We start from the raw sequence: 13,413 nt of genomic DNA, 5'->3' as shown, positions 1-13,413 counted from the left end.
TCAACTACTTTTATGGTTTAATGTTACCTAATACAGACAGCTCAGATGCATTAACCGATGTTGTCTTTCCCTAGATGGATTTCATGTTGTCTTGCCATGGTTAATCCATTAAATTGAAAGAACATTTTTAAAAACTATATTTCATTCCCACATGAATATGGGTCTATTTTTGGACTTTATATCCATGCTTTTAGTTTGTCTATATATTCACACAACCAGTTCCTCTGTGTTTTAATTATTGAGTTTTCATATTGTGAACCATTGCTTTGAAGTATCCCCCTTTCTTTTCCCCCTGCTTTTCAGGGTTTTTCTGACTATATTTACTTATTTATATTTCTATATGAACTTCAAAATTAGTTGATTTTTAATTTTTAATAAATTACATTGATTTTTAAAACTAATTTTAGGAATGTAGACATTGTATGATGTTGAGTCTTCCTAGCCCAGAATTTGTTATGCCTTTCCATTTGTCCTAGTCTTGTATGTGTGTGTGTGTGTGTGTGTGTGTGTGTGTGTGTGTATGTGTTTCAAGATTGTTTTAAAGTTTTCCCCATTTAGATTTTCCAATTTTTATTATGTTTATTCTTTGGTATCTTGTTTTATTTTTGATGTTTCAAATGGTTAGTTTTATTCTATTATACCTTCAAACAGCTTTTACCTCTATAAATGGAAACTATGGATTTCTATACATCAATTTCATATCTCAGTTAATATACTGAATTATTGCATTACTTATAATAGCATTTCAATTGGATTCTCTTAGAATTTCCTGACATGCAGTTATATCATCTGAAAATAATGATACTATTACTTTCTCCTTTTTATTTTTCATATTTTGAATTTCTTTTTCTTTTATAATTATGCTAGCAATTTTATCTCAAATAAGAGACTGATACTGGCCATTTCTTTCTTGTTCTCAACTTTAGCAGAAAGGACTCTAATATTTTCCCCCTAAGTTTGGTAGGGCTCTATCTCCACTGATTCCCATTATATTGGACATTTTTGCTAAGAATACTCATTGATTTTTTTAAAATGTCATTTTACTCTCTATCAAGATGACAGGATGTTTTTCTCCTTAGATTTAGTATATTATGTATATATTAATCTGCTCAGGCTGCTGTAACAACAGAAATTTATTTTTACAGTTCTGAAGACTGGAAGTCCCAGATCTAGGTCTGGCAGGATTCAGTCACATGGCCTTTCCTCTGTGCATGCACATGGAGAGAGAGAGAGGTTGAGAGAGAGCTCTGTGGTGTCTCTTCTTATAAGGACCCTAATCCTAGTGAATCAGGGCCTCACATTTATCACTTCACTTAATCTTAATTATTTCCTTATTCCAGATATTGCCATACTGGTATTAGGTCTTCAATATATGAATTTTTGGAGGACACATATATTTAGCTCATAACAATATATTATATATTGATATATTTCCTAATTTTGAAGTTTCCTTTCATTTTTCATATAAATCTATTTAGTTGTGGCATATTTTTCTTTTAAAGTGTTTTTGAATTTTGTTTGTTTTATTCAGGAACTTTTCATTGATATTCAGGGTAAATTGATATTTTTAAAGTAACAAGTTCTGGAAGAATGACTGGGACTTGTTTCAAGAGCAAGAATAATGAGATGATAATCAGGAAGTTGGTGGTTTATGAGAGTAAGCCAAATTCTAGTACAAGAGAATGAGTCAAATTAGAGATCAAAGTAGTTTTTTTTTAATCAGTAATTTATCTGGATCTTCTATTCAAAGGAAACTATGTAACAGGGGTCCCCAACCCCCAGGCTGGCAACCGGTACAAGTCTGAGGCCTTTTAAGAACTGGGCCGCACAGCAGGAAGTGAGTGGCAGGCAGGCGAGCAAGCAAAGCTTCAACTGCTGCTCCCCATCACTCACATTACCACCTGAACCAACCCCCTCACGACCCCTGTCTGTGGAAAGATTGTCTTCAATGAAACTGGTCCCTGGTGCCAAAAAGGTTGGGGACTGCTGCTATATAGCAAACTCAAGTATACTTTTACTCTGTTTTGTACTGCTTGATTTGTAGCTTCTTAGAGAAGGAAAGTTTAAGTGGAGTCCTAAGATTTTGGATGCAAAATTGTCATTTACTCTTTTTATCAGCTATGAATGTATGCTGTGTAGAAAAAGCTTAAAAATGTGGTTTAAAGAAATGAGTGAATAAAAAAAAATAGAAAATCATCCTTTCTCCTTGATATGATGAAATTTAATTCCAGGTTGACCCAAATGATAATTACTAATTGAGAGACCACTATTTTTTCATTTTTAAAGGTTGAATAAAATTTCCTTGCATCCAAACCTTATTAATTGGCAATTTACATTTAGATTAAGACAGATTCCACTAAAATCTCCGACCTATCTTATTCAGGTATATCTTAGTTGGCTCAACCACTAGTCATTGTGAGATCCGAGATAGAGGAGTTGACTGGAGTGATCCTTTCCCACAATGTATAAGTAAGTAAAGACTGTTTTTGCCTTGACTATAAACCTAAACCATGTTAGGTAATAAGACTTCTGTGCCTCTTTGTTGCTTATTGTACACTCCATTAGAATTTGCATCATGAATGTTAGATTTTAAGGATGCTATCCCTGATTATTTCTTCCTCTTCATTTCCTCATCTCAGTTGCCAAGTGTGAGCCTCCTCCAGCCATCAGCAATGGGAAGCACAATGGTGGAGATGAAGACCTCTACACATATGGCTCTTCTGTCACCTACAGCTGTGACCCTGGCTTCTCAATGTTAGGCAAAGCCTCCATTTCTTGCACAGTGGAAAATAAAACAATAGGTGTATGGAATCCAAGCCCTCCTACTTGTAAAAGTAAGTCACAATGATGACTGTATTAAGGAAAATGGAATGATTCAAAGACAAACTAATCAAGGCAATGATGAACTCATTCATTTGTTCAACTAAACATATACTATTATTAGTCAGGATAGCATAGGCGATTCTGCAGTAATAATCAACACCAAAATCCCAAGGCTTTTTAATAGTAAAAGGTTTGTTTTTTGTTTGTTTTTGTTATTCTTTTGTTTGTTTTTTGGGCTCCTTTTTAGTGCCCTGCTAGCCTGGGAAACCCTCTAGGAGGCTGTCATTTATATGGTAATCCAGATTGTTTATATCTTCTGACAACTCCCTCACCAAATTTTCACAATCAGTTCAGCAGGGGAAGTGAACAAGGAGACAATCCTTGGCTCATAAATTCTTTGACTTCAAGTGATATATCTCACATTTCATTAAAATCTTTTGCCAGACTAGTCCCTTGTTTCTGCCTAGTGTAAAGGAAATAAATAGGAAATATAGTCTTCTGTTTCTCCTGGAACAACTAGAAATATGGGTGTACACCACATTAATAATGTCAACCCTCAAATATATATTACAGTGCTATTAACTATAGTCACGAGGCTGTACATTACATCCCATGACTTATTTAGAACTGGAAGTTTGTACCTTTTGACTCCCTTCACTCATTTTGCCCACTCCCCATTCCCACCTCTGGCAACCACCAATCTATAATTATAAATTTGTTGTTGTTTTTGATGAGAAAGTTGTAGGACTTTATTCACATTGACTCACATGATGAAACCTCATTTTGCTAAGGTTCCTAGGAACTGAAAGGATATATGTAAGGCTTTAAAATATTTTCTTTGTATCTACTTGATATGTACTTGTATCAGGTCTCCCTGTGAACTATATCAACAATAGCAGTCGCATGCGTATTTCCATTTCTCTTTTATAACTCAGATGTCCTTTTTATGCTTCTTTAGATGTTGTCTGTCATCGACCACTAGTTCCAAATGGAATCATTGTCTCTGGATTTGGACCCACCTATAACTACAAAAACTCTCTTGTGTTTAGCTGCAAGAAAGGTTATATCCTCAAAGGCAGTCATTTGATCCATTGTGAAGCTAATAACAAGTGGCATCCTTCTCCTCCCATTTGTGAACTCAGTGAGTATGGATCAACAGAGTTCCATATTTGGCATCTAAAGTTATCCAGGAGTATGGGTGTAGCATGCTCACAGGCACAAGCCCACTTAAATCCCAATAGTCATTTTAAATTAAATTAGTACTTTTCTTTAGTTCTTTCATGTCAGAAGTAGGTTTTTTTGCTAGTAATCTCTTAGTGTTATTTGAGGATTTCATATACATATATCATACAGTTTTGACACCAGTGACACCATAGATATTGCAGATTTATTTATTCCTTACAAAAATTTTGCAGTAGACAAGAGTAAAATGTCTCATCCAAAAAATAAACATATTCTGAGAAGTTTTTGAAACATGAAAGTAAAATTCCTTCAAGAGGTCTCCTTTTCAAAATTTGCACAGAGATGCTCTATGGGCTAGTGTTGACCTTGAGACCCTGAAGTTGTAAATGCATATGGATCAGTCATAATATTAATGATACTTATTACTAACATTTATTAAGCACTTTCTATGTATCAAGAATTGTTCTAAGTGCATAGCATCAATTAATTCATTTCGTATTTACATGATCCTAAGAGGTAGTTACTACTTTTGTTTTTTTAATCCCATTTTAATGATGAGAAAACTGAGAGTGATTAAGCACACGTTCACATAGTTAGCTGGGGATGGAAGCCACTGCTACATTGCGGCTTATTCATTCCTTCTGCCATCACAGAAATTAGGTGACATTTTAAATATGTAGTGACAAAATTTGATAAATATGCAACTTGACAGACATGTATCCCCTCTTCAATCCATATGTACCTTTGGCATCATATTGAGTAGAAAAAAAAGGAAAATCCAAAAGTTACATGGGGTAAGATTTAAGGCCAAATCATGAAGTTCCTGGTAACAGTGTCAGAGTGTCTGGGGGGAGGCCTTCCACTGTAATTCCCTATTAGGCAAGGAGACAGTGGAACGTTTGGTTTATCTCGCAGCAAATTTTTGCTGCTTATTCTCAGTGATCCTCTAATGCTTCCCTTGCTGAAATGCACTGACACGTAAGGAGAACTAAGCCCCTGTAGATTGGCCCAATAACCTAGATATTGTGCTTTTCTGCACCATAGTGTGTCCCTCAATAGCAGCCTCTCGATCACCATGAGCATTCAGTGCTTGGCAATAGTCTACCAGAGGTTGGTGCTGCCAAGTCTGTTCCTGGAATTCCCATTTGCCTTTGCTGTCTGGTTGCTTCCTCAATTAATGTGTGCTATACTTTTTTCTTTCTTTCTTTCTTTCTTTTTGGTGACAGGCTCAGTGGGTCAATCTGCCAATCCCCGAAACAGCTTTCTTTTCATCTTTGTGCTTTTTTCATGATCAGATAGTTGTATTGGGTTACCAGACATTCCCCATGCTGTCTGGAATAGAAGAGGCTACGAGCTAAGTAATCAAGAAGTATTTGCAGTTGGGACTGCGTTGAAATATCAATGCAAGCATGGCTATAGACCTATTCCAGATGAGCCTCTGACTGTGACTTGTCAGGAAAATTTCACGTGGACACCATCTGAAGGGTGTGAACGTAAGTGAACTTTGTTTTGTGTACACGTGTACGTGTATCTTCTTTTCCACTCTAAGTGTTGAACACGTGCTAAGATTCTGTACCTTATTTATTTATTTATTTATTTTGCGGTACGTGGGCCTCTCACTGTTGTGGCCTCTCCCGTTGCAGAGCACAGGCTCCGGACGCGCAGGCTCAGCGGCCGTGGGTCACGGGCCCAGCTGCTCCACGGCATGTGGGATCTTCCCAGACCGGGGCATGAACCCATGTCCCCTGCATTGGCAGGCGTACTCTCAACCACTGCACCACCAGGGAAGCCCTCTGTACCTTATTGATTATAATTGATTTCTCAAAATATTTGCTTTGAAATACTTTCAGAGTTAACTTACTGGAATCTTTGCAAATTAGTAGAGAAGCTATTTCAAAGGTCATCCTGAAGATTGAGAGGGCTGAAAAATCATGCCCATCTTACTCTGCCCCTTTGAGTTCAGTATCAAATGAAAAACCAACTTGGGTATCAAACTCGAAAATAATGGATCAGCTTTATAACCGGTAAAACTGGAGTAGGGAAGACTACTGAATTATGGTCCAAATCAGATTGCATTCATGGTCCTTGCTTCACCATTTGAGATTTTGGATTGCTTGGTTGAGGGAAAGTCTATGAGCCAGACACTAACAGGATCAGGTGTCTTATAGTTATTGAGACACTACTAAGATTAGAAAGAGCTGGGCCTCCTTATCTGGTCTAGAGAACGCATTCTCAGGAGGCCAGTTCTGCCATAGGAAGGAAGAAAGACTTGACCAGAAATGTAGAGGCTTCTTCACCAGATGAAACCCCCTCATCTCTTCCTCCTCCTCCTCCTTTGGGAAAAGTGAGTGAGGTGGTGAGGGATTGGTGGATGGTATTCTAGTCTTAGGTAGGAATGTCAGGAAATGAGGACAGGGACTCTTCATTCAGACTACTAGAATTCTGTCATTTATAAGTGACATCATGGAGGCCTAGACTATAGGGATTGTTACTCCATACACTTAGATTTTAATATATATGTAAAAGACAGATAATGAGCAGTGGTGGTTTAGGTCAACCTGTTGAGAGATCAATATTCAAAATCAGGAATTAACTAGATGTAATCGCAAAGAATCATATTCACAATATGATTGTGATTCTATTGGGAAATAATAGGGAACATTTTATTAATAAAAGGACAAAATTAAAAGCATACTTAAAGAAAAATAAGAGGGAGAATAAATAGCATCCTTTGGAGGAATCTACCCTAATGAATAGAAAAAAAACCTCAGATATTTAATATATCAATTTCTTATATATAAATGGATGTTCACAGATGCTTAAAAATCTACTTGTTTTCTAAATTAGGTTTAAAGCTTCACTGATTGTTATGTTAAAAAAAAACCTTTTTACCATCTATAAATCAGAAAATGAGAAGTAGTATACCCAAGTTATCACAAATGTGCTATATCCATATATTGGTAAATTAATATATATTTATATATTATAATTAACATAAAATAAATATAATTAATAATGAGGTATATAAAAGTTATTTGTAAGTTATACACCTAATATAATGTCAGGTATTACTATGAAAATTTAAGGCTTATTTTCACAAATTAATTAGCTTTGACAGATACAGAGGTAGTGCTAACTATATTTGCAATTAGGGATCTAGAGTATTTTATTCTAAGTTATTTAAAAATAATTCTAGTATTAAAAAGTGTTATCTGAGAGGAAATTTCTACAGCTTTAAAAAATATATTTATTTGATATATATATGTATATGTACATATGTGTGTGTGTCTGTGTGTGTGTGTGTATAACTGAATCACGGTGCTGTACACCTGAAACTAACATGATATTGTAAGTCAACTATACTTCAATTAAAATAAAATAAAATAAAAATATATATTTATTTACATTTCCCTTATGTCAGCTTTTTAAAACATTTCAAATTAAGTATTTTTTACAGCTTTTTTGTTTTATTTATTGACATGCAATAAAATGTACATATGTAGAGTAATTCTATCAATTTGATGTATGTGCACCCTTTCAAAATTATCAGTACAATCAAGGTAATGAATATATCAATCTGTCTGAAAGTTTTCTCATGCTTCTTTGTAATTTCTTCCTCAAGCCCTTCCCTGTCCTTCTTCCTTCATTGTCTCCAGAAAATCACTGCTCTGCTTTTATAGATTGGTTCGCTTTTTCTAGAATTTTATACAAGTATGTGCTTTTTTTGTCTGACATCTTTCACTCAGCACGATTATTTTCAAATTGATAGATGTGGTTATGTACATCAATAATTTATTCCTTTTTATTGCTGAATAGTATTCCATGGTATAAATGTCCCACAGTTGTTCAGCTGTTTCCCCACTGAAGGACATGTCAAGGGAAAAACTTTTTACTTACTCACATATTTACCATTTCTGGTGCTCTTCACTCCTTTGTGTAGATACAGCTTTCCATCTGGCATTATCTTCCTTTTGCTTCAGTCACTTCCACCAACATTTCCTATAGTTTAGATATGCTGGTGATGAATTCTTTTAGCTTTATACGCTTGAAAAAGTTTTATTTTGCCTTTGTGTTTGAAAAATATTTTTTCTCAACAGAGAATTCTAGATTGATAGTTTTTTGTTTCACTATTTTAAAAATGTTGCTTCTACTGTCTTCTTCTTTAAAAAAAATTTGTTGAAGTACCACTGGTTTATAGCATTATATGTTTCATTTGTGCAATATTATATTTCTACTCTGTATACATTACAGCATACTCACCACCAAAAATTTAGTTTCCATCCATCATCATACAGTTGACCCCTTTATCCACCTTGCCCTCCCCCCACCTCTTCTCCTATGGTAACCACTACTCTGTTCTCTGCATCTACATGTGTGCTTTTGTTTGTTTTGTTTTGTTCATTTATTCTGTTTGTTTGTTTTTTATATTCCACATGTAATTGAAATCATATAATATTTGTCTCAAGATGTCTGTTGTCAGTCTTGTTTTTTGTTCTTCTCTATTTAGGGTGTCTTTTTTTCCTTAGAAAGATTAAAAAAAATTTTCTCTTTATCACTGGTTTTAAGAAATTTGATTATGATATGTTGTACCTTTCATCCAGTTTTCTTTTTGTTTCTTGTGATTGGGGTTTGCTGAGTTTCTTTAATCTGTGGATTTATAATTTTCATCAAATTTGATAAAATTATGACCATTATTTACTCAACTATTTTTTCACATCCATTCCCTTCTCTCTTTCAGGGGCTCTGTTTACACATGTATTAAACCACCTGAAGTTGTTTCACAATTCATTGTAGCTCTGCATCTTTTTTTCCCAGTCTTTCTATCTCTTGATATTTCATTTTTGATAATTGCTATGTGTTCAAGTTTCTAAATCTTTTCTTTTGGAGTGTCTAAATTAATATAAATCTGACTGAATTTTTTATTTCAAATACTTATCTGTACGTGAGACAGCTCAACTACGAGTTTTTATTCCTAAAGGTTTAAGTTGGGTCTTTTAAAATATTTTTAGTGTCTCTGCTTAACATGCTCAATCTCTCCTCTATATTCTTAAATATATGAAATACAGTTATAATAACCATTTCAATGTCTTTATTTGCTAATTATATCACCTGTGTCATTTTAGGGTTTGTTTCTGTTGATTGAATTTTCTCTTCATTATGTGTTATATTTTCCTTGCCTCTTTGTATATGTAGTAGTTTTATAGTTGGATGCCAGACATTTTGAATTTGATCTTTTGGTGCTGGGTATTTTAGTGTTTGTTAAAAATCTCCTTGAGTTTTGCTCTGGGATTCAGTTAAATTACTTGGAAACCGATTATTTTGAGGCATGCTTTTTAACTTTGCCTGGAGGGATTGGAGAAGCCTCCTACTGAGACAATATTCTTCTGATTATTCTATCAATACCCCATGAAATATGAGGCTTTCCAGTCTATCTGGTGGGAAGATGAACCATATTCAGTCCTGTGTGAGCTCTAGATATTGTTCTCTCTGCCCTTTTGGGTTCTTTATTGGTTATTTCCTTACATGCAGCTGAAACTTACATGCATCTGAACACTTAAAGGGGATCCTCTGAAGATCAGCAATACTGTATCTCTGATCAGTCATTTCCTTTTCATCACTCCGCCTGTGAACACTGACCTCTTTGGCCTCTCTGGACTCCCATCTCTGTTTCTTTAACTCCTTAACAACGTTCAGGGAGAGAAAAAGGCTCTGCCTTGGTTCTCCCCTCTCTGTGCTAAAGCCTGAAAACTCTCCAGACTGTGACTATCAAAGAGCTTTTCTCATTTGCTTCCTCACTATGAGGGATCACTGTCTGTATTGCTTGATACTTAATGTCAAAAAGCATTATTTCATTTATTTTGTCCTTTCCCCCTTTTGTCCTTTTTAAATTGTTTCAGTCTGAGGGTGAATCTTATCCCTGTTACTCCGTCTTGATCAGGAACAGACGTCGAAATAAAGGTTCTAAAGTATGGGTTGGCCAAAAAGTTCCTTTGGCTTCTAAGTAAAAGACACATTTTTCATTTTCACCAAGAACTTTATTGAACAACGTATTTACTATTTTGTTCCACTACCTTCTGCCATTTTTTCAGGAAATTTCATAATTCCATCTTCCCCAAACTTTTTATCTTTTTGAGCAAAGGACTGTTCCAGGTGCCTTTTACAGTCTTCCAGGGAATTGAAAATTTTTCCATTAAGAGAATTTTGTAAAGACCAAAGTAAATGCAAATCCAAATGTGCAATGTCTGGTGAATATGGCAGATGAATCAAAACTTCCCAGCCAAGCTGTAACAGTTTTTGCCTGGTCATCAAATAAACATGCAGTCTTGCATTATCCTGATGGAAGATTTTACGTATTCTTTTGACTAATTCTGGATGCTTTTCATTGAGTGCTGCTTTCAGTTGGTCTAATAGGAGCAGTACTGGTTGGAATTAATTGTTTGGTTTTCCAGAAGGAGTTCATAATAGAGGACTCCCTTCCAATCCCACCATATACACAACATCACCTTCTTTGGATGAAGACAAGCCTTTGGTGTGGTTGATGGTGGTTGATTTCGCTTGCCCCATTATCTCTTCCATTCCACATTATTGTACAGTATTAACTTTTCATCACCCATCACAATTTGTTTTAAAAATGGAACTTTTTCATTACGTTTAAGTAGAGAATCACATGCGGAAATACAGTTCAAGAAGGTTATTTTCACTTAATTTATGTGGAGCCCAAATATCAAAGCAATGAACATAAGCAAGCTGGTGCAAATGATTTTCAACGTTTGATTTGAATATTTTGAGTATGTCGGCTATCTCCCACATGGTATAACATTGATTGTTCTCAATTAATGTCTCGATTTGATCACTATCAACTTCAACTGGTTTACACGACCATGGAACATCATCAAGAGAGAAATCTCCAGCTAGAAACTTCACACACCACTTTTGACACATTTAATCAGTCACAGCACTTTCTCCATACACTGCACAAATCTTTTGTTTTGCATTTCTGTTGCGTTTTTACCTTTCTTGAAATAACAAAGCATAATATGCCGGAGGTGTTGTTTTTTTCCTTCCATCTTCAATATTACACAAAAATTCATCAATTTTGATAAGATTTGTTTAAATGCACGCTGATATTATCACAATACAATCTAACAAAATTGTTGCGAATGAAGTTAAAGGCAACTAAGCACTACTAGAGCCATCTTATGGAAAAAAACTGAATGAACTCTTTGGCCAACCCAATAGTTCTTTCTCTTCAATTTTGCATCAAAAAAAAAAAAAATCCTGACCTTAAGCAATAACTAAATTTCATCCTGTGTATTATCTCTAAAGTTGATATAAAACTCTGAAAATATTTATTTCTTCATCCTTGAGAATAGAGAGGGAGAGGTATATATGAGTCAATAAAGCTTTGCCAAGAGGTATTCGTTAATAGGCAGCTCCAATCATTCTGAATGACGTAACTTCAAGGACGATCACCAAAAGATAAATTAAGAATTTATTTATTGTTATTCATGAAAAACATATTGGAAATTAACATTTTATACAGACTTCCTTTAGCACCTAAGTTTTACAACATTTTTGTTGAAAACTAACAAACACAAGAGTGCACAGTAAACACACCCATGTAACCACTGTGAGAGATATCCCTGTGGCTCTAACCAGTCACCAACCACACTTTCCTGTCTTATAACAGGTAAATGTTTTTCTGACTTATAACATCTATTTTAGAACTTTATATAAACAGAATGATTTGGTATTTTGTATTTTGCTTCTTTTGATCAACATTTGCGAGATTCATCCATATTATGGATTGAAGTTGTGGTATGTTTATTTTTATGCCTGTTTAGTACTCCCTTGTAAAATATATATAATTTAGTTATTCATTCTCTTCTTGATGGGCTTTTGGATTGTTTCCAGTTTAGAGTTATTAAGAATAATGCTGCTTTTAGCATTCTTGTATGTGTCTTTGGGTACACATGTAACAGATGTGTGCTGGATAAACATCCAAGACTGAAATTGCCCTGACATAAGTATAAACATGTCCATAATTAGAAGATAATGTCAAATTTTTCAAAATAGTACTCTATATGACTTCAGTCCTTGAAATTTGTTGAGACTTACTTCATTGCAAAGCATATAGTTATTTTTTACAAATGTTTAGTATGTACTTGAAAAGTTGTGTATTTTGCAATTTTGGGGTACAATACTCTACATAAGAAAATTAGATCCAATTTGTCAATGGTGTTGTTCAAATCTATATCCATTTTTATACTGATTTCTTGTCAGTTCTATCAGTTCCTGAGACAGCTTTGCATGTCTCCCTGATGATGCCATTAAACATGGGCATCACTTTTTATCTATCAGGGGTATGCTGCCCAACACCAGAGCTGGAGATTATGAGAATCACAAATGAAAGGAGAGATTTTGCTGACAGGTGTGAGTATGCCTATGGAAACAATGTTTCATATACATGTGATGAAGGCTATTACCCTGTTTCTCCTGACGGAATGAGTTCATGCCAAGCAGATGGCACGTGGAAGCCTGAAATGCCAGCATGTAAGCAAGGTAAGAATATTGAGAGAACTTTTCATAATTGTTCTACAGATTCCTCATATGGTCCCATTTTGTTCCACAAATGATCAAACTGCTTAAAACCAGGTGGCTTTGGGGTTGTTTTTTCCAGAAATATTGTGCAAATGTGGTCATAGATATTATACGTACCACTAGCACCATGCAAGGCAGCTACAGAACAAGATTTATCAGTTGAAAAACATAAACAAACAAAAAGTCTTATAAGAAAATTTTCTTGTAAGAGAAAATAGTAGTAGTGATAAAATCTTCAAAGTCTCTTTTTCTCATTTTTCCTGCATGTATTGTCTGTAAGCACTATGGTCTATGTTCCAATAAAGAGAGACACCACCTTACAAGCCTCTGTATTTATAAGTCGAGGGGGCAAGAAGCATTTATAAACTTATGGAACAATGGAAGCTCCCAGGTTGAGGAAGTGACTTTGTTAGAAAGGGGAGCCTTTGGAGTCTAGTGATTTTTCTTGCCCTAACTCAGTCTTGCTAATTCACCTCTTTGTTTAAATACCAGAAGGGAGAAGAAATGAGTACCTAGGGCTATAAAGATCTGTTTCTAATTAGGTTAAGACACTGGAAATATCATCATTATGGAGATATCTTCATTATGAAAGACTCTTTACATTAACATGATAGAGATTATTGGGTATCTTAGTTTGGGTTACTCTGAAAGCAAAGCTTGAGAAAATGACTAGGGTGCCAGTGGTTTATTTTGGATGCTATAGGATCCAAAAGTAGGAAGTAGGATCCTAGGGAGTAGGAGTGAAGGATGAGATTGAGACAGGGAAAAAGAGAAAAGGTGAGTATTGTAAACAGCAGGTGCTCAATT

General features: G+C 35.0%; 1 protein-coding gene across 1 annotated transcript in view; it reads left to right on the top strand.

Moving 5' to 3' along the window:
- The window catches only part of LOC309799292 (C4b-binding protein alpha chain-like), a gene marked incomplete at its 5' end in the record, with an annotated part of 66,212 nt that overhangs the window by 23,855 nt on the left and 28,944 nt on the right, over window positions 1-13,413 (top strand). The window contains 5 exons of the mRNA XM_082612244.1: window positions 2,384-2,469; window positions 2,640-2,834; window positions 3,782-3,964; window positions 5,301-5,498; window positions 12,367-12,567. Of these exons, the coding sequence (XP_082468370.1) occupies window positions 2,384-2,469; window positions 2,640-2,834; window positions 3,782-3,964; window positions 5,301-5,498; window positions 12,367-12,567 (863 nt within the window). The remainder of the gene's footprint in view (window positions 1-2,383; window positions 2,470-2,639; window positions 2,835-3,781; window positions 3,965-5,300; window positions 5,499-12,366; window positions 12,568-13,413) is intronic.

Source organism: Mesoplodon mirus, assembly GCF_964341445.2.
Source record: "Mesoplodon mirus genome assembly, chromosome: 3".
In the NCBI taxonomy this organism is placed as follows: Eukaryota; Metazoa; Chordata; class Mammalia; order Artiodactyla; family Ziphiidae; genus Mesoplodon; species Mesoplodon mirus.
Note: the sequence above shows the minus strand (reverse complement) of the source record. Positions and strands in the feature narration are given on the sequence as shown.